Raw genomic sequence first — 27,211 nt, 5'->3', positions numbered from 1 at the left:
AACTGAGTGACCCTGCCCTGCTCTCTGCATATGTTCAAAGTCACAGAGTATCCCGCTAAGATCCAAGTCCCCTACCCACAGCTTCTCTTCCCCTCCCTGGGAGAAACAAAGTTTAATGCTGCGGTACAAAGCGAATGGGTTACATAATGACAGTCTGCTCTCAAGAAGAGGAAAGGGCTTCACATTTAAAGTAATATTTAGATTTTTTTCATGGGTGTGTCTCTTTTGAGCTTTATATAATGTCAGGCATTGCTTGGTTTTAATTATAAAATGTTCATACTTTGACAGCAGACTAGAACTGCTCATCTTCACAGCAGCTCACAAAACCAGCTCCCAAGTTGTGAATGAAGCAGCCTTTACTTTGAAGAGTAAAATGGGGGAGAGGACAGAATACAAACCCAAAAAGAAAAACATTGAGAATATTTCTGAATGTGCACATTATAATGACTGATCATGTCTTTTCAGGTAAAGGGTCAGGAAGATATGACTCATCTGGGTGAACATAAATGGAGGCATGTCTTCCCTTTTCTGGTGGTAAGTATCTAATTGCCTAAGGTACAACAAACTTGCGAAGACAGCTGTCGTGGAGGGAGCGGGTGTTTGCTTTTAATGTCAGTAAATTAACATAGCATTTCGACAAACAATTGAAATGACAGGTTCCTGTCCCCATTTAGCAGCCCATTCAGCAAAGCATAAAGCATGAGTTTAACTTTAGTCCCATTGACTGCAACAGGACCTAAGCATGCGCTTAAATGCTTCAATGAACTGGGGCCTCCGTGCTTATGTACTAGTAAACTGGATCAACCCCACAGTTTTAGGGCACCAGCCATTTTACCAGAATGCGTGTTTTAAAACACCCATAATTCATTCTATCTTCACTTCCAGGCAATAGCATTAAGGCTGTTTTGCACTAAAAGTCAATCCGTCAGCCTTCCAAACCCTGGCTGTTTGGCAAGGATAACATGTCTGTAATAGGAAAACTGGCTAATTACATTAAATATTTTAAATGTTTAACCTTTCATGACAGGTGTCGCTGGTGTACTCTGCTAATGCTGAGTATTCTAACTGCGGCGAAAATGAATACTATAACCAGACCACTGGAATGTGCCATGATTGTCCCCAGTGCAAGCCAGGAGAAGAGCCTTATATGGTAAATTTGGAGTCTCAATCTTATTGTGAAATGCCACACCCAAGGCTGAAATAGGAAAAAATGGCCTACAGAAATTAAATATAATGTTCATAATGGATTGTTTTTACATTGGGTATAAGTTATGAAAATGCAGTTTAGTGTCTCTGTGCACTGCTAAACAGAAGTGGTTATGGATCTCAGATATCTACTACTGATCGTACCAAATTTATAATGCTCAGCAGACTGTAGTGCCCCTTGAAATCCATGGATAAAAGATACTGTACAAGTGCAAAGAATTGTTGGTTCTTTAAAAAGTATTATTCATTTTTTTATAGATAGACATGATTTCTAACATGATTTTATCATATTTGTATAGTAGAGAGAAAGGAAAGAAACTCAGACCCAATCCAGGAAGCATTTCAGCACATGCTTAACTTTGTTAAGCCTGTATGACTACTCATGTGCTTAAATGCTTTTCTGTATTGAGGTTTTACTCTTTTACGCTCCTGTAAACCACAGCCCACAAATAGTTTCTTAAAAGTAATACTTTGAGACAGTTCTTATGTAAAAAAAATTATACACATACACACAGTTTTGCCAGTAGTATAATCTTGGTTCCCGTATTTCAGCTAATCAGCAATTTAAAAACCTGACATTAACATTGGAGAGTTTGTGTGAGGAAAACCATGGAATGCTTGCTGACCCCACACACAGAGAATTTAATTTTGCTTTCCTGCTAAAATACTTTGGCATTAAAGAAACTTGGAAGCCTCTGAAACATTTTAAATTACAGTTCCCAAATAGCTATTTAATTTATAGCAGATAATTTGCATATTAAACAAATAACTGAAAACCTTTTTAATAAGCTAATTTTCCAATTGTAAGTTTTGCACAGTTGCTATTCCTGAATAAATATGTTTGTAATAACCAGTTGGTTTTAGTTCAGAACACCAGTGATGTTTTATTTAATCTAAACTGAATGCTCATCTGGGATATCAGAGTTAGGGGGTTACTGAGTATCATGCAAACATTGCCATAAGAGAAGCACTCAGAGCCTCTTCCCTCCACATCAATTAAGAGATCTCTGATATTCCTTCTGGAACAATAATGCTTCACCCAAATTTTTCTGCTTTAATCCCTAATCTTCAATGGCCTAATGCAAGGGTAGTCAATTGTTTTTGGCAAGGTCCAAATTTCTTGGTCAAGGTATAGTCAAGATCTAGTCTCCAGATAAAATAAACAAAACCCAAAGATAATAAGTAAGTAAAAAGATTTCAGGGTCCATTCAAAAGTTTTTGGCAGTCTCGATTTTGCCCCCAGTCTACTTATCGACTACCCCTGCCCTAATGTATAGTCACCATCTTTCCAGTTGAGGAGTGAATGAAACTCACTTCTGAGTCTCTCAGGACAGGGTGGATGCAAGGATTTTTCACGCCCTAGGCGAAACTTCCACCTTGTGCCCCCCCCCGAGCCCTGTGGCAGGTCCCCACCCCTCCGCTGCCCCGAGGTGCCCACCCCTGTGGCTGCTCCCCCCTCCGCCCTGAGGTGGCCCCGCCATGGCAGCTCCCCGCCCCAGCTCACCTCTGCTCTGCCTCCTCCCCGAGCACACCATCGCCGCTCCACTTCTCTCACCTCCCAGGCTTGCGGCGCCAATCAGCTGTTCGGCACTGCAAGCCTGGGAGGGAGAGAAGCAGATCAAGGCGGCGTGCTCAGGGGAGGAGGCGGAGCAGAGGTGAGCTGGAGCAGGGAACGGTTCCCCTGTGTGCCGCGTCCCCCCTTACTTGCTGTAGGCGGCCCTCCCTGCGCCCCCCGCCCCAGGTCCCTCTGGTAAATGCCGATGACGACTGGGATGGCCGAAGATCCGGCTGCCGCGGTCGCTGCCAAAGGACCCGAAATACCACCCCTTAAATGCTAGTGCCCTAGGCGATTGCCTAGGTCGCCTAATGGGTTGCACCGGTCCTGTGTCACGAATATAATATAAGTGGCTAAAGAGGGCTGCTTTTGAGAAAAACAAAAGTCTCTCCTCTTTCCCTTCCTAAAAATCACATCTTGCCTTCTCCTCATCATTCTTCAGCCTTATCAGTACAGATAGTAAGAGACTGAACCACAGACTTGGCTCTCCTATTTGGTATTCCATAGCACTACAAAGCCATGGGGCCAGACTAGAGTGTTCTCTTTTCCTACATGGTAGCACCAAGTGCAGTTCTATCATACAGTGTCTGTCTGTTATTATAGACTTGTGGCTATGGCACCAAAGATGAAGACTACGGCTGCGTTCCTTGCCCATCTGAAAAGTTTTCTAAAGGAGGTTACCAGATATGCAGGCGTCACAAAGATTGTGAGGGATTTTTTCGAGCCACTGTCATGACACCTGGTGATACAGAGAATGATGCAGAATGTGGGCCTTGTCTCCCTGGGTAAGGATATAACCATGAATCTTTACAGATGTGTCCTTCAAAGTGCCTCGAATGTCTTTTCCCCACTGACACTTCTGACATCCTCCTATTTCCTCCCCACCTGGTTATAAGTACTATGTCAATAAGTCATAATTTATGGTATTGGTAAAAATAATAGATGTCAGTATTTGAAAGCTTTTGTGTAGTTGTAGTAGTTGATAGGTGTGTGCCTTTAATCCCATTGAAATGCAATAGACTGGAGGAATATTTCTGAGGGACAGAGTAGGAGAAAAAGACCATGTTTCCTCCTTAAAAACAGAGAATGAGACGCCTCTGAAAAAGACCAGCTGTCAACATGGCAATGTGCAGTATTTAGTAGTTCTGTAGTACAGCTGTCCAAGATATGTCCACTATGCAAAAAAAAAAAAAATGAAGGCAGCAAGTCTCAGAGCCTGGGTCAACTGACTTGGGCTTGCACTATAGGGCTAAAAAAAAAAATAGACATTCCCACTTGGATGTGGACTCCAGGCTCTGAAACCACCTTCATGCCAGGTTTCAAACCCATGGCTTTAGCCCACGTGTTAATGTCTACACTGCTATTTTTATCCCCATAGCATGAACCTCAGGCTCTGAGACTCGCTACTTCTGAGGTTTTGGGTTTGGGTTTTTTGGGGTTTTTTTTTGCATTGTAGATGTACCAAGGGCTACTAAAGCCATTTTACCTATTATTAACACCCTCTCGAGATTAAAAATAATAATATTATGTGGCTGATACTAGTCACTTATTATGGGAAGGCAGCACTAGAAGGGATGAAAAACAAGGAATTCATAGAGAATGTCATATTGTTTGAAATGAAGATAGAACAGATGCCATGCATTAGGGCTACCTTTTTATTACCATTTTGAGCTCTACTGAGAGCAGAGAGCATAACAGAACAATCACCAAATTAAATATATTAGAGATGTTCTCTCAGATACACAGTAGAACCTCACAGTTACGAGAACCTAATGGAAGGAAGTTGTTCATAACTCTGAAATGTTCATAACTCTGAACAGAAGATCATGGTGGTTCTTTCAAAAGTTTACAACTGCACATTGACTTAATACCACTTTGAAACTTTATGATGCAGAAGAAAAATGCTGCTTTCCCTTTATTTTTATAGTAGCTTACATTAACACATTCCTGTACTGTGTTTACTTTTTTTCTTTTTTAAATCTCTGCTGCCTCCTGATTGCGTACTTCTGGTTACAAACAAGGTGTGTGGTTGACTGGTCAGTTCGTAACTCTGGTGTTCATAACTTAGTCTCTACTGTAGTATCTTTTAATGTCTGCATACATATGCATGCAATTTGTTAGAACTTTATATTAGTTGGCTTTATTTAAGTAAATATTTTACAAGAAAATTCACTATTTTTCTTTTATACACATTTACACTTTTGGTCTATATGTGACACTCCCACTGACATCAATAGAAGTTGTGTGCAGGGATTGAATGAGATTATGCCAGCAAACCATAATGCCAGCAAGCAACCTGCCCCCCCGTGTGGCAGAGAAAGGTGGGAAAAAAAACAAAGTCTCCCCCAAATCTGACCTGGGGGGAAATTCTCTCTCAACCCTATGTGACATTCAGTTAGACCCTGAATTTATTGCATCAGTGATTCAATATGAAATTTTCCTCAGTTTACAGGTAAAAAGAAGGGTTTATCTAACTGCCAGCCTAGCAAACTCAAAGAAATCCCGCTTCACTGTCTCCTCATACCTCACCAACAGTAAGGAAAAGTATGAAGGTTAAATAATGGCCTCAGTCACACCTGCGCAACCTCACAGAAGACTAATGGAGTTGCACAGGTATAACTGGGGGTTCAATCTGTAAACAATAAGGCTGCACAGCTGTCACTTGGGGCATGATTGGAAGATACTCTGTTTGCACAGGTGGGAGTGGAAACAGAATTTGGATTAGAGGATTCTATTGCTAAATGGCTAATGCATGAGAAAGAAGGGACTCATTTGACTTTCAGATCCCACAGTGATTTTGGAGGGCTAGCAGTTAGAAAAATATCTTCTTAATTGGAAACTGAGGCGATTGGATATGAAATTACTGAGATAAAATAAACACGGAACCCCCACTGTGCTATTTTTACAGACTTGGGCCCCATTACTGAGAGAAGCCCCACAGGCTGCTCCTAAGTAGCTATGGAAAGCTGTTATAATTTAGGGCTGCTCTGCTAGGCCAGATTATTTGAAGCACACAAACTCTTGCCATGTCTCCTCATGCCTGTCTTCTGAATGGGGACAGTGAGGTGGGATGGCGTGTGGGCAGCTCCCTGCCAGGCAAGGCTTTTTTACACAGGGAGTAATTCTCAAGGGGCAGAGCCTCAGTTTGCAGAGTAGAATGGCAGTTAAGAAATGTAATACATATAGCTACCAAGATGGTGGGCCAAACTCTGTGATCTTGACCCAGGGATAGATCTTGGCGTCAGTGCTTTAGCAGAAATACCTCATGGAATCAGTGGCCTTCAGTCCATAATTAGACAAAACTCTATTCTGTATAGTAGAGCTCTGCCTGCTGCTACAGTGAACCCTCACACCACTTACCTCAAATAATGCAATAGAGAATTAAGTAGATTTACTGCTGTATTTGCAGTACAGTAACTTCTCGCTTAACATTGTAGTTACGTTCCTGAAAAATGCTACTTTAAGCAAAACGATGTTAAGCTAATCCAATTTCTGCATAAGAATTAATGGGGCGGGAGGTTAGGTTCCAGGGACTTTTTTTTCACCAGACAAAAGACTATTATTTTTATATATATATAAAATACATACACACACACACACACACACACACAGAGACTGTAAATTTTAAACAAACAATTTAATACCATACACAGCCATGATGATTGAGAAGCAGGGCCGCCCAGAGGGGGGGGGGCAAGAGGGGCAATTTGCCCAAGGCCCCGGGCTCCACAGGGGCCTCCACGAGAGTTTTTCGGGGCCCCTGGAGCGGGGTCCTTCACTTGCCCCAGGGGTCCCAGAAAACTTTTGCAGGGCCGGGTCCCAGAGCTTCTTCTGCTCCCGGTCTTTGCCGGCAGGGGGGTCCTTCTGCTCCGTGGGGAAGGACCCCCCACCAGCGAATTACTGCTGAAGTGGGATCTGCCGCTGAAGTGCAACCCAGTCTTCGGTGGTAATTCAGCGGTGGGGGGCCCTTCCATTCCAGGACCCGCTGCCGAAGTGCCCCGAAGACCCACGGCAGGGGTCCCCCGCCACCAAATTACCGCCGAAGAGCGGGCTGCACTTCGGCGGCAGGTCCCGCTTCGGCTGTAATTCGCCAGCGGAGGGCCCCCGCCACGGGTCTTCGGGGCACTTCGGCGTCGGGTCCCGGAACGGAAGGGCCCCCCGCCGCCGAACAGGGCCGGCTCTAGAATTTTGCCACATGGGGGGCGCCCTGCTGCTTGCCGGTCCCGCGGCTCCGGTGGACCTCCCGCAGGCATGCCTGCGGATGCTCCACTGGAGCCGCGGGACCAGTGGACCCTCCGCAGGCACGCCTGTGGGAGGTCCACCAGAGCCGCCTGCTGCCGATGGCCCCAGGCCCGCGGAATCCTCTGGGCGGCCCTGTTGAGAAGCTTGGTTGAGGCGGTGGAGTGAGGGTGGGATATTTCCCAGGGAATGCCTTACTGCTAAATGATGAACTAGCATTCAGCCGAGCCCTCAAGGCTTAACATGTTGTTAAGGTAGCCTCAGTGGTGAGCTGGAGCCGGTTCCCACCAGTTCGCGGGAACCGGTTGTTAAATTTAGAAGCCCTTTTAGAACCGGTTGTCCCGATTCTAAAAGGGCTTTTAAATTTAACAAAATCTGTGGCAGCTCTCTGCCCTGCCCCTGGCTCGAGCTCACCTAGCTCCCCGCAGCTTCTCCTCCCTCTCCCCTGCTTCCCGCCAATCAGCTGATTCACTGGAAGCAGGGCTTCCTGCAGGTGAGCTGGAGCGGGGATGGGGCGCAAGGAAGGCTCCAGGCACCGCCTGGTCCAACTCTGGCTGCGTGGTGCAGCTCCAGGCTGGCCCCCGGCCCAGGCCCCAACTCCTGCTCCTGGCTGGGCCCCGACCCAGGCCCCAGCTCTGGCTCCGGGCCGGGCCCCGGGCCCAACTCCGGCCGCGCTACTCTGGCTTGGGCTGGGCCCTGACTGCGGCCATGCATCACAGCTCCAGCCCGGGCCCCATCCCAGGCCCTGACTCCGGTCTCCAGCCCTGATTCCGGCCGCGCGGCGTGGCTCCGGCCCGGCCCTGGTGGGGGTAAAAGGCCGGGGTTGGGGGGTTGGATAAGGCAGGGACAGGGAGTGGGGGGGGTTGGATGGAGCAGAGGCTCTTGGGGGGTGGTCAGGGGATGGGGAAGAGGAGTTGGGTAGGCGCCGTGTGGGAGTTCTGGGGGTCTGTCGGGTTGTTGGTGGATGAGGTTGGGGCAGTCAGGAGACAGGGAGGAGGGTGAGCTGGGCTGCGGGTGGGGTTCTGGGGGGCAGTTAGGGTTGGGGGTCTCAGGAAGGAGTGGTCAGGGGACAAGGAGCGAGGAGGGGTTATGGGTTGCGGTTTCTGAAGGGGGCAGTCAGGGGCAGGACATGGATGGGAGGTGTACTCACCGGGCAGTTCCCTACCGGGTCTTCAGCGGCGGGTCCTTCACCCACTGCAGCCGTGCCACCGAAGATCTGGTAGGGAACCGGTTCCTAAGATTTTGGCAGCTCATCCCTGGGTAGCCTCACACTCTACAAGGCAGCACGAATGGAGGGAGGAGACATCATGGCAGAGAGAGAAAGAGACACACACCATATGTGTGAGAGAGAGAGGAAGGGACAGACACACACCATATGTGTGAGAGAGATGGGCATTGCCCCTTCAAGGACGCTGACGCCACTTTAAGTACATTGCCCTTTTAAGTAGATCAGCAAGTTGAGAGGACAGCTGCTGCCAGCGAGCTCCCTCCATCCTGAGCCCTGTCGTGTTCTCCCCCATCCCCTGCCCTGTGGAGATGAGGTACAGGAGTGGAGGGCAGGGGGACATCCTGACATTAGTACCCCTCTTCCTCCCCCCCGACCCCTGCACAGCAAGCAGGAGGGTCCCAGGAGCATAGGCGGCGAGTTCCATACCCACGTGGTGCTCAGGCACCAGCAATTTTCAGTCCCAGGGGCCCAGCTTCACCAAAATTTGGGGCTGGGGCACCCTGCCAGCCCCACCTACGCCCCCCCCCCCCGAGTGTCCCATGGCCCTGACTTGCTGGCCCCGCCCTCCGCTCACTTTCCTGTGCCCCAGAGCAGAGCCATCTCTGTCTTTGTCTTCTCCATGCTGCTTCCCTGCAGCAACTACTGCTGCAGGATCCTAGTGCGCCCATCTCACTGCCAGGCAGACTGACTCTGAGCCTGCCCTTCCCCCTCAAACTCCTCCCTTTTCTGACAGGACCCTCCAGCAGCACAGGGGGGCGCCCCTCTGCCCACAGTCACCGCTCCTGCCCCATGCTGGGCAAGGAGGCAGCCCCATCCCGCACCCCCAGTGAGGCTACAGTCAGGGGCAACAGCAGAAGAGGAGGTGCATGCAGCAGCCCACGGCACCCACATGGGGGAGGCGAGGGAGATTCCTGGACCTGAGTGGGGCCCTAGGAGCATATGCAGTGACAGTGGTGGGGCTGAGTGTGCTGCTGGGGGGGGCAGGAAAGGGGGGCTCCTCCCCCAGAGCTTGCTGCTGCCGGCAGGGAAAGGGCTGGGGGGGAGTCCTCCTCTCTGGCCACTGTCCTGGAGCAGCCTGCTTGCACCCCAAATTCATCCCCAGCCCTGCCCCACTCCAAAGCCCACACCCCCAGTCAAAGCTTTCACCCCCCGCACACACCCTGACCCTCTGCCTGAGCCCCTCCGGCACACCAAACACCTTATCCCCAGTCCCAGCCAGAGCCCTCAGCCCCCACACTACTACTCTTGCCCTGAGCCCTTCCCACACCCCAAACCCCCCATTGCCAGCCCCAGACAGAGCCCTCACCCCCTACAACCCTACTCTCATCTTGAGTCCGTCCCACACTCCAAACCCCTCATCTGCAGCCACACCCCACAGCCCTCACCCCTGCACACCATTCTTCTGCACCCCTCCCTCACCCAAACGCCCTCCCAGAGCCTTGGGCAGGTGTGGGGGTGGAGTTTGAGGGGGCGGAGTTTGGGCAGGGGTGGGTTCTGGGCAACACCAAAATTTCTACAAACATGCCACCCCTGCCTGGGAGCAGCTCCAAGGCCGAGGGCAGGAGCAGCACAGGGCAGTGGAGAGAGGGACAGCTGAACAGCCCAGCAATTGATAGCCTGCTGGGCGGCTGCCACACAGGGAACTTAAGGGAGCTGATGGGGAACTGCAGGCCCACCCTGGTTCCAAGCCCCTACCAGCTAGCTCCAATGGGATGCTCTTTCTGCAAGCAGTGGACACAGCAGGCAGCTGCCAAACATTATAAGGGAGAATTGTGCGACTTTAAATATTCTCTAATTGATCAGCAACGTAACAACAAAACAACATTAACCGGGTTGCAGTTAAGTGAGGCATTACTGTATTCCCTACAATAAATATTAGTGAAGACTCAGGCCTTTGGTGTGTGACCTTGGGTCATTCACAAGCTGTCTGTGCCCAAGTTTCCCCATGTGTAAAATGGGAATACTACTACTTATCTATGCACAGGGATGTTGTGAGACTTAAATCATCAAGACTTGTGAAATACTTTGAAATCCTAGGTTGGAAGGTGTTAGAGAAGTGGAAAGTATTAGTATTACAGTGGAAGAGTTAGACCATCAAATCCATGACAGTTCTCTTGCTCTTGACCCACCTTTTCCACAATTAGTGCTATAATTTGATTAGTAAATACTTTCCAACATTGTCCAAATACTTGGTGAATAGTAAGGTGTAACAAAAAATAATTCTGCTGTTTAAAGTTGACAGATATGGATTAAGGTTTGTGATTGGAGAGCTTTCTTCAAACACAGATGAACACTTGCATGCCCTCTAGCACCTTCCCCAATGTTTTTATTTATTTATTTTTGAGAACAAAAGTAAACCCATCATGCTGTTTCATGGCAAAAATCCAAGAAATATTTCTTCAGTTTGATTTGATAAGCTGAATGAAAGGCTGTTTATCTTTTCTAAACCATTGTGGCTAAAAGACACTGGATCTAGACTATTCCATATTTATCTTTATGGAGCAATAAGTATCTTTGGCCTGCCATTCTCACTTGTGGTTTGGCAATAATTCCCTTTTATTCATTATGTGCTTCCCAGTGCATCATTACGCGGCACTAACAATCCACCAACAAATACTATTGAGGCAAAGGTGGGGAGGTAGACTGGGTATAGGAAGCATAAAAAGAAAGGAATGAGCATTCTTTCAAAACTACTAAAAAAACAGTATCTGCTAGCCTGTACCCGCTCTTAGGTATGTCTACACTGCAATAAAATACCCACAGCTGGCCTATGTCAGCTGACTTGGGCTTGTGGGGCTCCAGCTGTAGGGCTATTAAATTGCAGTGTAGATGTTGGGGACTCCATCGGTTTTCAGAGGCGAGGCTCCAGCCTGATCCTGAACGGCTATACTGCCATTTTATAGCCCCACAGCTCGAGCCCCATGAGCTCAAGTCAGCTGACACAGGCCAACCATGGGTGTTTTATTGTAGTTTAGACATACCCTTCGGTATGTCAAGATAATACAATAAACTGAATGTTACCCCCTTTTTTTTTTTTAAACCTGAATGCAGCTAGTCAAAGTTTGAGGCCTGAAGATGTCCCCTTTGAGAGTAAAAATTGATGATGTAGTCTGGTATTTTCTTTGATACCATCTTGTTTATTTACAATAAATGTACAAATTCCTCTTCTCCAAACACAAGTGGGACCAACACCAACAGGAGCAGTGCCTTAGCTTACAGGCCCAAGTTTTGTTCAGCCAGCTCCCCTGACCTAGACCTCTCTCTGGGCTTCTCCAAGATCACACCAGATTTGCAGGCTGCTGCTTGGCTTTCTTGATCTAGCCATGAGCCTCTCTCATTTTTTGTCTTCCCTTACACACACATGCCCTGACCCAAACAGTACTCAGCAAAACCCTTCCACCCACTGGGTCCAAAACTCCTGGGCAGGATCAAAACTCCTTTTGCCTTTGGTGGGAGGCTTGTGATTAACTTTTCTTGATAGTTACGTTAATTGAACAGTGTGCTCACACCCGATCTTAAAGAGGTTTGTGATCTGTGCAGTCACCAGTACCTCTCAGTATAACAGTAGTTATAATCACTTATTTTATATATTAGATGGCAGGCCACAAAATACTTAAAGAGACCAGTAATTATTTCTATGTACAGTAAAATCTGTAGTATCTGGCACTTTAACAACGGGAAAGCTCTAGAAACTGTCATTTCTGATATCCATTAAAAGTCTGGTTGGCACTGCCCCTGCCCTGCCCCACCCTGAGCGCTGGTTCTGCAGTTCCCATTGGCTGGGAACTGTGGCTAATGGGAGCTGCGGGGGCGGTGCCTGCAGGTAGAGGCTGCACACAGAGCCGCCTTGCCGCACCTCTGCCTAGGAGCAGCAGGGACATGTCGCTGCTTGCGGGGAGCCGCCCAGGTTGAGTGCCACTTGGATCCAGCACCCCAAAAGCACTTCCATGCCTCAACTCCATCCCTCCATTGTTACCTCTTAGTAACTGGAATTTTTGATTAACCAGCACCGCCCCCCCACTGCCACTATCCCCTCAACATGCCAGATAACAAAGCTTTTACTGTATATGGCACATTGGAGTAGCTCACTGTGAGTGCCACGCTGTCAAAAACAGGGCAGATACCCCAAACTGGTGGTATATATTCTATAATTAGATTCCACAAGCCAACAACAAATGTCAACTGCTGGATCACTATACCAGTCTTACCATGGAGTCACAGACAGTCCCCTTAGACTCTCCAGCCTATCTTGCCACCCACACAAACTGGACTTAGTGATAATGGTTGCAATAACCAAAAATCATACCATATCAGTTTTCTCCCAGTCCTGAAGGACTAGTCCCTTACCCCCAGATCAATTCATACTCCAGATTTTACACCAAAGACAATTCTATAGTAAATTATAAGTTTATCAGCTAAGAAAAAAGAATGAGCGTTATTGAGAGGTTAAAGCAGATAAGATATAACAACAGGCGAGTCCAAGTACGTAAGTACAAAATAATAGCAGAGATGTAGTAAAGAACAAAAACAAAAATACAACAGGCTATTTTAGGATTTTGATTAATAGTTTCCGCGATAATTTCTGAATGTGAATGTTTTCAGAAAAAAGTCACATGTGCATACATGGACAGAATAAAGCAGAATTCAGAATTTATGCAGGATCAAGTGTATATTGGGTACTGAAATACCACAATGAAAAATATAGAACAAATACATAATGAAACATAACATATATGTTCAGTAGTAGTTATTAGACCCATGTATTAAAAATAGTTATGTAAAGCATAGGAATGTCATTTATTGACAAAAATTTTAAGACTGTTTACTCATCAGCTCATCTATGAATGAGATTCTTACATACATACTGCCCTGCTACCATGTTCCGAGACAAACTTTGAGGAAAATGGAAGTTTAAAACATGAAAATCTTTTCTTTGCCAAGAGGGATCTAATGCAGACCATAACTCTTACGTTAAATCTAAACATAAACCATCCCCAGCAAGGAGCTGTTTGAAATACTATAAACTGTAATCTGGCTTTCTCTCAGTCGTGATGGTTCTAGTCATGATTAGTGGCCTGCTCAAATTTGGCTTTTTCCTCCTTAGTTAAGGAGATTATTTTTGTGTTGTGTATACAGAAGACTAAATAAATCCAGCTGGTGGTCTTGTCTGGAAAATTACTACTTGAAAAGAAATACTGTCCTTGTTCAGAAAGTCTCATTTCAGGGCATGCTGTAAATTGCAGCAAGAACTCAGCAGGCAGAATAATGTTGTTTTAGGCAATGTTGCTGCTTCGTGTCATGTATGGTTAATGGTGGGTTAGCTGCCTTTATGAGGGAAGGGAAGATGAGAAAGGCTGTCTCAAATCAGGCAGTAAGAAATGATAATGTTGCCATTAAAATGGTTATAAAAGTTTTAAAAAGTGATTTTATCTTAGGGTAATTGCTTTCTGCTCAACCGTACTCAACTCTGATGGATGCACTTACATTGTTTTGCCTTGTCTTGCCCTTTATTGCAGTTACTACATGTTGGAAAACAGACCCAGGAACATCTATGGCATGGTTTGCTACTCATGCTTGTTAGCACCTCCTAACATCAAGGAATGTAAGTGTTCCTTAGTTTCTATGTATGTCATTCGGTTTTGACTTGGATTCAGCTAGAAGCTTCATATGCAGCTCAGTGTTGTGCTGATGCATATGCCAGTCAAAAATCAGAATCGTCCCTCAGGAAAGCTAGATCTGCTTCCAGCAAGATCACGCTGCAAATTAAGCAAACAATTCAAAGAAATTAGAACTTTTTATTTTAGGTCCTATTATTCTGTCATGTGATGTTTCCCCCCTCCCCCATCTCCAAAAATACTCATATGTGATCAATTACCCTTCTTTGGCTGCTCTCTTGGCGTTCAATGTCTTAAAGACTAGCTAGTTTCCAGGTTTCTCTGAGGCTGCTGTACTGGGAGATAAGCAACACTGGAATTCTAATTACTTGAAAGTTCCAAATAGTCACTTCTCTGCTATGCTGAGTCCCTACCCCTCCACTAAGATAGGAAGAAGCAGGGAAATGGGGGTCTGCAAAAAAGAGCGGGGTGAGAGAAAGAATGACATACAGCTGACAAGGTGTTTCAGCGGGAAGTGCAAGGCTGGCAGCTGAAGAAAAGTGGATGAGGATGGGACTCTTTTGGAGTTCAAATTAGAATGAGAAAAGGTCTTATTTAATAAGAGCAGAAAGGGTGAGTTCAGGAGGAAGGATGAAGTCCTGCTAGTAGTGGGAGGAAACTAGGGAAGGATGGAAGCCAAGACTACTTGTCTCCTGTTACTAAGTTTATACATTCCTGGCAAGAACAACTACTTTTTAGGTTAAAGGTTAAGGTTAAAACTGGAAAGAAAGATATCCCTAACCATCATCTCATCAGTTTGCTCTAAAGCAGCGGTTGTCTTCTAAGCATACAATCTCACGCTATGGTAACTGTGAGACAACCAAAATATGGAACATCTTCTTCTGGATCCAGGTAAAAGAGCATCTTGCCTTTTCATGCTCTTTTTCAGTCACAAGGTGGGAGGGCTGACGGTAGAATTTGAAGTTGTTTAAGAAGCTGCTGAACTTTCATTTGTTAATTGCAAAAAGAGACAGACTGTACTCCAGTGGCACTTGCTAATCATCATGTTGAACTGGGCCAGTGGTTGATTCATCCTTGCCCATGGAAAGAAGAGAGAGAGAGAGAGAGAGGGAGAGGGAGAGGGAGAGAGAGTGTCACCAACAACACCCCACAGTAGTTAAAGCTTCTGGGAGCCTGATCTCCTCTTTCTGTGGGGGATGAAGAAGGAGGTGGTGGGATAAGAAATCCTCTTTGGTGGGAGTAAAGGGAGTGGAACTTCTCTCAACTAATCCAGGAAAGAGGAGATGTGGGGAGGAACAGAGGAGAGCCCCAGCCCAGCCAGCAGCCAAGGGGGTGGGTAGAGAGTTTTTTTTCCCTACAAGCAGATAAGGATGAGGCTTGCTCGTACATCTTTCTATTTTTTAAAAGTCCATCAAATTCACAAGTATAGCGATATTTGATCTGTATGATATAAGGCCTGGGATTGTCATACACCTACTGAACTGTACAGATGGCTATGTAGCAATTAACTAACAGATGATCACTGATACACAGCAAACAAAACAAGTTGCAGGTTTACAATACTTTTTGGTCTTTGTTTCAAGAGGTGGGGTCACACCTGTGACTACTAGGCCCGGCCATTTCCTCTTACCACCACCGGTCACTGCAGCTGCACTCCCATCTTCTAATTGTGTTTGTCCCATCTCTACATAAACCATGGAGAAGGGATCAGGTTGATCTAGTAGACATGACATCCTGAATTGTGATGGGTGTGAGCACACGCTTAAGAATTTTGTAAATTGGAGCCTGAATCATGCCAAACATGTAAGATATGGAACGTCTGGCAAGGAGCCATGAGAGGGGCTTATGGCTATTGCCTACTTCAAAAAAGCAACTTCTGTTTTTTATAGGGTATTTGGCAGGTACAATATAAGCGTGTCTAATTCTTTGAGAAAAGTACATTACGCGACTTACTGACCACACTCGTTCTGAATTTTCTGAAGGCGCCAATAAATGAGTAGAATACACATTATCTTTGGGAGTAGTTTAGGCAAGCACATTAATCTACTAAGCAATCAAATGAGCTGTAGGAGAAAATAGCAATCTAAATCAGAGTGCATATCATCACTTCAATCAATTCCAGTAAAACCAATAATTTGACTACACATTGAAAAGTATTTAACAATTTCTGAAAAAAAAAATTAAATCCAGGTTGCTTGCATCAGATCCCTCTTGTCATTAAGACCAGGGTATTTGTTTTATTAGGTACAGAACTGTAGATACTGTTGTGATATTGGTGCTTATAATAAATAATAATTTGCAATTAAAATGTAAAATCCCTTTCCTGTGGGATCTCTTGAACAGCTCAGTCACTGGGGCAAGCAGCATAACATCCGATAACAGCGAATGATCGGAAAGGAAACATCTTTATCATAAATTACAGTGAAATCAAATGGTTTCATCCAGCATGCAAGGATACTATACAATTATTGATGCATAACTGTATAATTTTTCCAATCATACAATTTCCTGCTCTGATTGGTTGTGGGTCCAAGTTGCAAAACTACAATACTGTACTATGAGTATTCACTTTCTTCATTCTGATTTACTACTATGATACTTCTGCTACGATTGGCTCCTGTTTTCTGATGTTTCATGTTGTGTGCCGGCAACAGAAATGGTGCCTCCATTTCTCACTCCCTTCAGATAACAAACTGGAGAACTGGTCTGAGTTCAACAGGGTGAAATTCAATAAAGACAAGTACAAAATACTTTACCTAGGAAAGAAAAAATTAAATGCACAACTACAAAATGGGGAATAACCAGGTAGGTGGTAGTGCTGCTGAAAAGGAGCAGGGGATTATAGGGGATCACAAATTGAATATGAGTCAACAATGTGATGCAGTTGGAAAAAAGGATAATATCAATCTGGGTTGTATTAACAGGAGAGCTGTATATGAGACATGGGACGTAACTGTCCCTCTCTACTCAGTACTGGGAAGGCCTCAGCTGGAGTATTATGTTCAATTGTGAGCACCGCACTTTAGGAAAGATATGGACAAATTGGAGAGAGTCCAGAAGGGAACAACAAAAATGATAAATTGTTTAGAAAACCTGAGCTCAGAGGAAAGGTTTAAAAAAAAAACTGGGCATGTTTAGTCTTGAGAAAATGAGAGAGAAGGAAGACCTGATAGTCTTCAAATATTTAAGGGCTGCTATAAAGAGAACTGTGATCAATTGTTCTCCATGTCCACTGAAGGTAGGACAAGAAGTAATGGGCTTAATCTGCAGCAAGGGAGATTTCTGTTAGATATTAGGAAAAACTTTCTAACTATGAGGGCAGATAAGCTCTTGAATAGGCTGCCAAGGGAGGTTGTGGAATCACCATCACTGGAGGCTTTTTAAGAATAAGTTGGACAAACAACAGTCAGCGATGATCTAGGTTTACTTGGTCCTGCCTCAGCACAGGGGGCTGGACTTAATAACTTCTCAAGGTCTCTTCCAGCCCCTATATTTCTATGATTCTAGGACATCAAAAAAGTCTGTGGTTTACATGAAGAAAGGAACAAGATAACGTAAAAAACCCTACAGTAAATGGGTCAGTGAAATTGCCAGAATATTTTAAATCTTACTTATTTCCCTTTGTCCTCTCAACTGTCTCCCATCTTTTCCTCTCAGAAAGGTTTGTGTTCTCAGAATAGCTGCCATATGTCAAACAGTAGGAAAATTCCAGCACTTCCCTCCAGATTCAGATTTTAAACACACACACACACTGTACATATATATATTTACATCGATGGACAAAAGACTTGCTGATCCTTAGAGAAAGAAGGGGCTGGGGAAAGTAGAAGAATGAAATGAGGGAAAAAAGGGGGAGGGGGAGTGGAAGAAAAAGCCAAAACAATTGACTTTTTAGAAATTTCACTTTCGGGAGTTTGACAGCCCATTTTATCTCTGTTTTTTCCCCACATAAAATAATAAATCAGTAATGTAATAAAGAGGTTACTTATCAGTGTTGTTCTTCCAGAGCATCACTTCTGCCTGTGAGCATTCACCCACGAAAGCTCATGCTCCAAAACGTCTGCTAGTCTATAAGGTGCCACAGGACTCTTTGCTACCTCTGCCTTGTCACTCTTGTGGGATTAGCGACTCCTGGTGTTGAACTGTGGAATCTTCTTGCCAGCAGTGAATGTTAGAGCTGCTCATTTCTCCCTCCCCCAAGCCTCATGGAGGATTCTGAGGATAACAAGAGGGGAAATGTGCCCAACAGGCTGCAGTTCCTTCCCCAATGTCAGAATTCTTTTCCTGAGACTCCAGAGAAGCAGGGAAGGTGGGTGGGGAGTGTGACTATGTAGAGGTGACACTCTCAGAGAAGAGCTACTTAAAAGTAACCTCTCTTCCGTCTTCAAGTGGCCTCTGCTTATTCGTATTTGTGAGAGATTAGCAAGCAGTACAATCCACTAGGAAGGTGGGCTGAGACATGGTAGGTGAACAAGGACCGCTAAACTTCCAAAATGAGCATTAGCTCTGGATGGCAGTCAAGAAAGTGCTGGAAGTGACCTCATATTTGCTTTCTTCGATGAGATCTCAATGAGGGATAAATATTTGATTCAAGTAAGAACATTGCAAATCCTATGAAGACAGAAGGTCTACAATGGATGCTGCCTTCAGATTAGTTGCATGTCTTTTGTTATATCCAGGTGAATGAACACCTGGCAAAACATAACCAAGGTGTAAAGGAGACTTGGTAAAATACAGAAAAATTATTGCCTATATTAGATAAAAACAGAGATACTGTGGAAACGGGGATGAGGAGACTGACTAAATCACTCTTCTTATATGGACTAGAGTTTGTAGAATATTGGCGAATATCTCATTAAGTCCATGGACTGTAGCTATGGCTGTAAGCTGTGCTTTCTTCCCAGCTATATGTTACAGATAATAAATAGCCCACCAGAGGTCACAAGGACTTTGTGAAACAAGAGCCTGACCCCAAAGCAAATGAGATACACATATAAGAAAGAATATCCCAGGGGCAGCTAAATAAATACATTCACTTGCAGTACTCACACCATAATCAAATGCATTGTGCCAAAAATGTGGATTTTTTTTATGGCAACCATGACAGCAGATCAGTCAAAATACCTTTCCTTCTAATCTTTCCCCCATTCCCACTCAGATGCTGAAAGAAGTGGTATTAATCAACCTATCTAGGTTTTTAACCTAACACACACAGACTAATGGTCTGACAATTTAATTTTTTATAAGAGATACTACAGTAATTTTTAATTACCAGAGTGAGACTAACCTCTGAAAACACCCCTTTTGTTGTTTTTGCATTCTTAGAACTTTAAAACAACCAAACAGATGAGAATTGTTATGTTGTACAAAATAATGTGTTAAACGGCCAAGGGATTTGTATGTCATGTTCCAATCAGAAGATCACTTTTATATCTCTATTTTAAAGACCCTGAATTCTGGGCCTTTAGCTGAAATGCTTAAAACACTTACCACAGAAAAACTCCTTACAGTACTAGTAATACTATATACAAATCATTTTTATATATTTTTTCTTTTGAACTCTCCATTCTTTGTAATATCACCATTTTCTTTCCTTGCCAGTTCTGTCCTTTCATATTTGATCATTCCCTCCCTCATCCCCTCCTGCCCCCCCACCATTTCTTCCTTGTGTCCAGTGATGCTTACAGATGAATAGCCTTGTTAGCTGAAACTGACAAACTTATTTTCTTCACTTCTTTGACCTTAGAGCACCCAATTCCTCTTACCTTGCAGAATGGAGGAAATGCTAGGTTGTTGACTAGGTGGTATAGCCCAGCTCTCGTTCTCTTGAGGTTTGGCAACATTAAGACAAGAGTTGAGGTTAGGTCCAGGGCCGCCCAGAGGATTCAGGGGGCCTGGGGCAAAGCGGGGGAGCTGCAATGCTTGGACTCACCCGGCAGCGGTCCAGGTCTTTGGCAGCATTTCGGTGGCAGGGGGCCCTTCAGTCGCTCCACATCTTCGGCAGCAGTGAAGGGTCCCCCGCCGCTGAAATGCTGCTGAAGACCCGGAGCAACAGAAGGGCCCCCCGCCACCAAAATGCCGCCGAAGACCCGGACCACTGCCGGGCCAGGGCTCACGGGGCCCCTGTGGGGCCCGCAGCAAATTGCCCCACTTGCCCCCCCCCTTTGGGCAGCCCTGGTTAGGTCAAGGTTAATTAGCCTCAACCCATTTCTTATTCTAGACAAAACCTCAGAGGGAGAGATTTGAGGGCCAACAAAAAAGAATGCCTGCTCAATTGCCTGGAGCCTGATGATACATGGGAAAACTTTGTTCCAACTGTGTAGATCTTGTGTCATCCTTTGATAGGGCCATCCTTTTCATGCTGCCCATGGAACACCAGCTCCTAGTCTCATAGCTCATTCAGAAGCCATGATGCCACTGTTTTTTCACATGAGCGACAGTGAGAAATTCTAGGGGGTTGCCACAGCTTTGCCCCCTTTCAGTAGAAGGGCTTCCAAGGTCTTATAGCAAGACTAGGAGTTTAATGTCATTTTGGGTCTATTCTCCTCCATCTCACACTTTTGGAACCATTATAGTAGAATTTCAGCTCTTTTTATCCCCTTCATTTTGCACAGCAAAAGAGATGTTAGACCCCACATACAGAGTTTAATTCACAGGGCAGATACCTATAAATTATAAGTGCCACATAACAATTACAACAGTTATAAAATCCAAAATCAAAATACAACACATGCAAATGAAGTGCCAAACCAAGGCCACATAGCCTAGATTCACAGTGGTTCTCAAACTTTTGCACTGGTGACCTCTGTCACATAGCAAGCCTCTGAGTGCGACACCCCCACACACACATTAAAAGTATATAAAAATGTGTTTAACACCATTATAAATGCTGGCGGAAAAGCAGGGTTTGGGGTTGTCATAAACAGATAGCTAAGGGTTAATGTCTCTTTCACCTGGAAAGGGTTAACAAACAACACCTGACCAGAGGACCAATCAGGAGACAAAATACTTTCAAAACTGGGTGGACGGAAGTCTTTGTCTTGGTTTGGTGACCCTCTCAGCTCGGAGAGTGATCTGTCTATTTCCAGGCTTTCTAATCTTCTGTTTCCAAGTTGTAAGTACAAGGATAGTAAGACAATAGGTTTATATTGTTTTTTTGTATTTACATGTGTGTAGTTGCTGGAATGTTTTAAATTGTATTCTTTTTGGATAAGCTGTTTATTCATTTTTTCTTTTAAGCAATTGACCCTATATATTGTCATCTTGATACAGAGACCATTGTTATGTCTTTTTCTTTCTTTTTAAGATCTGTTTGAGTTTTTTCACTGGTTAAGGCTAAGAAACGAAGGGAGGGGGAAAATCTCTTTGTGTTAGATTTACTAAGCTTGACTTTGCATACCCTCTGGGTGAGGGGAGAGAGAGATTTGATCTCTCGGTACTTGTGTTTCAAGGACTTGAAGCAGGGAATATCCTAGAGTACCCAGAGCGGGGAAATCTGGGAGGAGGTAAAGAGGGGGAAGGGAAGTGGGTTATTTCCCTTTGTGGTGAGACTCAGGGCATCTGAGTTTTGGAGTCCCCCAGGGAAGGTTTTGAGGAGACCAGAGTGAGCCAGACACTGGAATTTTCTGGCTGGTGGCAGCGATATCAGATCCAAGCTGGTAATTAAGTTTGGAGGTTTCATGCTAGCTTCTCATGTTCTGAACTCTAAGGTTCAGATCTGAGTAGGAAAGTTATGACAGGGGTGGAGGCTGACAGCTCATGAACCTTCATGTAAGAACCTCACAACCCCCTGAGGGGTCCCGACCTCCAGTTTGAGAACCCCTGGCCTAGAATAATCACCACCTCTGCTCCCTCAAGAGAGCACTGTCACAGGGTGCACTCACCACTCATAGTGCCTTTTCCCAGCTGTCCTGGCCATTAGCTTTGCCAGATGTTGTGCCCTCCTCAGGTGGTGTCTCTTCTGTCATCCTCTCACCTTACAAACCTCTCTTGCTCCAGCAACTGCAGCCTCCCCTTCATGACCCTGCCTGCCCCCTCAATGTGGCTCCCACTTCCAGGGAGGCATAACAAAATCTTTCCAGAATAAATCATCCCAGGCAGTCCACTGTCCTCAGCCTAGCCTGTGCCATGTCCCCAGTGACTGGTAAGGGAACCCAGGCCCACTCTCTACTCCAGGTTCCAGCTCAGGGTTCCTCCAGTCAGTAGCCAAGCTCAGCACTCCTATTCCTTGGTGCCTTCCCCCAAGCCTTCTCGTACTTTCTGGATTCTCCCCTCTTTGGGTTTGCCAGTCTCCCAACTCCCTCCTCCCAAGGAGTAAGTGTGGAATACCCTTTACAGTACCAACACACCTCCCTTCACCCAGGGAGTGACTGCAGACTACCTCCCTGCAGCCCCTTTCTGCTCTCAGCTCCTGGGCTTTATATAGGCCCCTCTTTTTCCTGCCCAGCTAAGCCTCGTTTAATCAACCCCTGCTCCCTGACTCCTCCTCCAGGTGCAGCCTGAGTTAATTGGCCCAGCTTTCTACCTTCACTCCTCCTGGGCTTGTGTAGGAGGGACATCCAATCACAGCCACCTAATCAAAAACACAAGAGAAAAGTTACATCGTTACTTGAAGGGGTAGCAGAGAACACAACAGCACAAAAAGTTTCCTTTTGTGTAGGGTGACCATATGTCCTGATTTTATAGGGACAGTCCCAATATTTGAGACTTTATCTTATATAGGTGCCTATTACCCCCCACTCCATGTCCCGATTTTTCACACTTGCTGTCTGGTCACTCTACTTTTGTGGGTCTTAACACCAGCGGCTACTTACAAGTTTGGCAAGAGCTAATGTAAACGTTTGGATGTATATTGCCAAATTATTACAGCTTTAAAAGGCTCATATTTGGGAGCTAAATTATTTCACAATGGGCCTGATCTCATGACCACTGAAGACAACGGGAACTCTGACATGGATTTCAATAAGCACTAGGTTGGGCCCCCAGTATCTCTTTGACAGTGTTTCTGCAAACGATACTATTATTGCACACCTCACAAATGCCATTTTTACTATTAGCAATCTTCTCCAATTTAAGGTGAAATTCTATTGCCTGGGAGATTCTTCCTCTTAGTTAGTGATTTTTAGTTAATCTCAGTGTGTGGTTAGGCAACATTTCCAAATTTGACAGGCTAATATTAGGCACCAAAATAAATGGACTAATTTCAACAGATGCTGCAGCTCCCATTTGGGAACTGCATCTCTTACAGACCATGTATGTAGGTGCCTAAATATGAAGTTACTCTTTGAAAATTCTGGCCTGTGTTTACCAGATAGCTAGTTCTATACATAGGACTAGATTTACACTTGTCGTCTTGGTTCAAGGTGCCTTGCTCAGGGCCAGTTACAGATTTCACACCTTCATGCCTTTCACCAGACTAGATTTCAGTCCAAACCATATTCTGAGTTACCATTATTTTTTCTATTTTATCGTACTTCTGCTCCCCTCACAGCCCCTACATTAACAGTTCTGAAGGCAGTACGTTCTAATGAGTATACATTGCCATTCATTCCACTAACAGATAGTTTTACAAAGACAATTTTAAATACACACTATTTACAGAGTTGCTGTGACACTGTCAGGTACTGTAAATGCACGAATTTTTACGCTGTGTGTTATGTATATTGTGAAGAAGCTGTGGCAACCTTGTTGGTGTTTGCCCAAGAAGTTACATACCAACTTAGTGTCCTGCCAGCTTTGCTGCTGCTGACACTTCTATCTCAGCAGTAGGGTCCCCTTGCACTGGCCAGCAGCAGGAGCTGCTGTTCTCTCACCACCACTCCAAATAGCTACACTGAGGAGTAAAAGGGTCATCTGATCTTTGCTGCTGGGTAGCACCATGCCCAGCCCATATATTGCATGGATCCTCTTGACTGGCCTATAGAGGCACAGATCTTGGTTGACATTGCAAGGGGAAATCTTTGCAAGGGAAGGGAGACAAGATGATGATGAAAAGGGAAGAGAAGGTGAGTGGAACTTAGGAAAGAAAAGTGAAGTAGCGGGAGAAAATATTAGGGTAACAGATAGGAGGGAAGCAGGTAGGAGTAGGGAGCTAGAGGATAACAAATAGGGAGACGGAAAACTGGAGGAAGAAATATATAGCATGAATGGATAGGGTGGAGATCTGAGGAAAAGCAATGAGGAGAGAGAGAGACACAGAGAAAAGGAGAAAATTTGAAGAAGGTAGTCACTAGATACAGGAAAAGAAGGAATTAGAGGGGGAGGGAATACGAGAGACAAAACACAGAAAGGGGGGCGAAGGAAAAGGAAGTGAGAGACAGAAAAGAGAAGGAAAACAAACAGATAAACCCACATAACTTCAAAACTGGTCACTGGCATTGCCGTTTTATTCATGTTCATACAAGTTTGTGTTTTAGGGGCGATATTCAGAATGTGCCTTATTATACATTCTAAATATTGGCCAACTTTTTTCTTTTCAATCTGCACATCCATGAGGACATCTAAAACCAGACTGCGTTCAGTTCAAATACACATAATAACTTTTAAAATCCATGCAGGATATTCCTCCTTGTACAGTTCATTTCAGTATCCACCACTTCACTAAATGTGCTTTTCCATTTGTATGTCACATTATCAAAAGCCATAAATATTATCTGGGCAACATGTCCACAAACCTCCCCCCTGTGCCTGCCATCCAACGAGTGCAGTAGTGTTCTTTATTGTGAATTGGGCTTGCCAGTACCAATAATCATAATAGTCCTGCTGTGCGCAGAACTACTGTTCTTTAAAAGGAAAAGAAGCAAAAAAGTTACTTTAAAACACAGCACCTCATCTGTGTTATGGACAAATGCCTGGCTACATAGCGATTTAAAAGTGAAAGCTGTTTTTGAGTTACAAAAGCACACTAAGATGTGAAAACAAATGCAATTATTCTCAAAACAATCAAAATTATTTTTAATACATTTTTGAAAAATAAGACTGAAGGCAGAGTCTGAGTCCAGAGAAAACTTTGATGGCCAGATTATAACCTCCCTAAATAACAAGGTTTATAATGGAAAAGCTGACAAACCCTTAATGATATAGCACTGCTAGCGGGTGTCTTTATTACATTCCAAAGGGATTACATACCGGTGCCTAAGAATGTAAAGTGTTCTGCCATACAACTGGATTTCAGCCTTTTTTTCATGGCCAGAATAGAGTGATTTCCACATGTGGTGCAACATGCACTTTGAATGTCTCTGCCTGAACTATATCTAAATCTTTAGAGATAATGTAAGTGACATCATCTGCATTGGAACCAGAATTAGAACATGGTCTGGGTACAAACTAGACTTTCATAGTCTTGATGTATTGTTGGTTGGGAAAAGAGTGAAAACTAATAAGGTTTTTTTTCCCTTTTATCCACCGAAAGCTGACATAAGCTGGTAGCATAATTAACAAAAGACCTTCAAAACCTGGCAGTTTTCAGTTCACCTTTCAATGCAGGTGCATTATTTGGCATAGTCTTCAAAACCACATCCAAAGTAAAATCTTAGCTCATAATAAAATCTGCCAAATTATTAAATTTGCTATCAGGCTTAAAATGTATGTGATCACTAACACTTACATAAGTATATTTGAAAGACAACTCTGTTGTAGCATCAAGGTGGAGTTCATTATGACATTTACTACAAAAAAAAAACAACCAATCAGTCCCATTCCTAGGTACACCATAAGAAAATTCTTGTTCAAGCATTCTGATCCTACATGAACTGAACTCTGAGCCTGAGACCGGACTCAGAGTGAACGGAGGACTCCTCAACATGCTGATGTAGGACAGGGTAGGATCTCTCTCTCAGTTTGAAGTAGGAAAGTAATGGTATGAAATGCAGAAATGGCTCTAATAGCATCTCCTGGTCTTTTAGTTGGGCAATCGTGTTCTACACCCTGACTGCTCCTCCTTTTCAAGGAGGAATAATAAACTGTTAACAATATAAGAGTGCCTGAAAGCCTGCTCAAGCAAAACCGAAACAGTTGAATAAATACATGCTTGAACTCAACTAAACAAAGAGGGACGAGCTAGAGCTTGTTGGATTATCTAAAAGCAGACAAAGCAGCATATTATTTGCCTGGGTTAATTAAACTGCTGGGTAAGAATAGCTATTGTTGACCTGGTGCAGCCTGCAAGAATTGTGTGGCATCACAATTGTTTCCAGCCCATTCCATAGGCTGAATATTGACTTAAGTCTGCCACTATCAAACTGTGATGAAGAAGTAAATAGATAAAGATCACAGAGGGTAAAATTCAGTTCTGTGCAAAGAACTAGCACAACAGTAGAGAAATTAAGGGAGTGTTTATCCTTAATCTCCATTTCATATAGAAACTAACTTCATTTTAATAGTTAGAATGGTCTAACAGCAAAGGGTGTTTTAACTGCTTAGACCTAACTTCTCTTTGGACCAGGTCTGTCACAGAGAAGTGACCAGAGGTCACAGTATAAATAGGTGTTCATTCTGCAGCTTTAGAAATTAAGGGGAGCGGGGAACTAAAAAAAAAGAAAAAGTAGGCTAAATAACAAATAAAAACTTACTTTTTGGGAGCAATTTCATACTATGAATATAGTTTTCCAAGAAACATGGTAAAAGATCCCCATCTGAGATATTTAAATGTAGACTTGACAAAGCACTACAACATAAAGGGACCAATCCTGCACTGGTAGACAGATAGATTAGATCACTTACTATGCAGTGTTGTTGTAGCTGTTGTCCCAGGATATCAGACAGACATTGGACCAATGTCTGTTGATGAGAGAGACAACCTTGAAGAAGAGCTCTGTGTAAGCTCGAAAGCTTGTCTCTCTCACTAATAGACACTGGTTCAATAAAAGATATTACCTCCCCCACCTTGTCTCTCTAGGTGACCTAGTGGGTCTTTTCCATCTGTAATGTCTATGAGTCAAACACTAAAGTCCTTTTTCAGGCAAAACTCATATTTAAACAAATGGGAAACTGAGTCAATGAAAGTTTTGCCTAAGTAAGGACTAAATAGGACTTAGTTCTATTATTTATGCACCGTAATTCACAAGCATCCCATGAACAGAACGGGGTTCTTAGTCATCAGTCTAGTTGCTAAGGTTTCTGAAGACGAAGGGCTATCTTCCAATATACACATTTTAAAGATTAAACAGATGCAATTATTTTACCTACATAGCATTGAAAGTGCCTTAGTTAACATACCAGTATATTTAAAATTCGATAGAAATAAGTGCTGTTTCAATATAAAAAATGAAAGTGTAATAAATAGTATTTTCTTCCATACCAACAAATGAGGTTTGGAAGGTGTTTTGCCATTGTTACAGGGAAAGAAAATCTTTTAAAGTCATCTGCACT

The 27,211-nt window shown here is 44.2% G+C and overlaps 1 protein-coding gene across 1 annotated transcript in view; it reads left to right on the top strand.

Annotated features, from left to right (window-relative positions):
* The first annotated feature begins 473 nt into the window (after nucleotides 1-473).
* EDAR (ectodysplasin A receptor) overlaps nucleotides 474-27,211 on the top strand; it is a 42,285-nt gene continuing 15,547 nt past the window's right edge. Inside the window, exons 1-4 of the mRNA XM_050922389.1 lie at nucleotides 474-534; nucleotides 1,028-1,150; nucleotides 3,365-3,546; nucleotides 13,745-13,830. Of these exons, the coding sequence (XP_050778346.1) occupies nucleotides 484-534; nucleotides 1,028-1,150; nucleotides 3,365-3,546; nucleotides 13,745-13,830 (442 nt within the window). The 5' untranslated portion in view covers nucleotides 474-483. The remainder of the gene's footprint in view (nucleotides 535-1,027; nucleotides 1,151-3,364; nucleotides 3,547-13,744; nucleotides 13,831-27,211) is intronic.

This window comes from Gopherus flavomarginatus, chromosome 1 (genome assembly GCF_025201925.1).
Source record: "Gopherus flavomarginatus isolate rGopFla2 chromosome 1, rGopFla2.mat.asm, whole genome shotgun sequence".
NCBI lineage: Eukaryota > Metazoa > Chordata > Testudines > Testudinidae > Gopherus > Gopherus flavomarginatus.
This window is presented reverse-complemented; position numbering and strand designations above follow the sequence as displayed.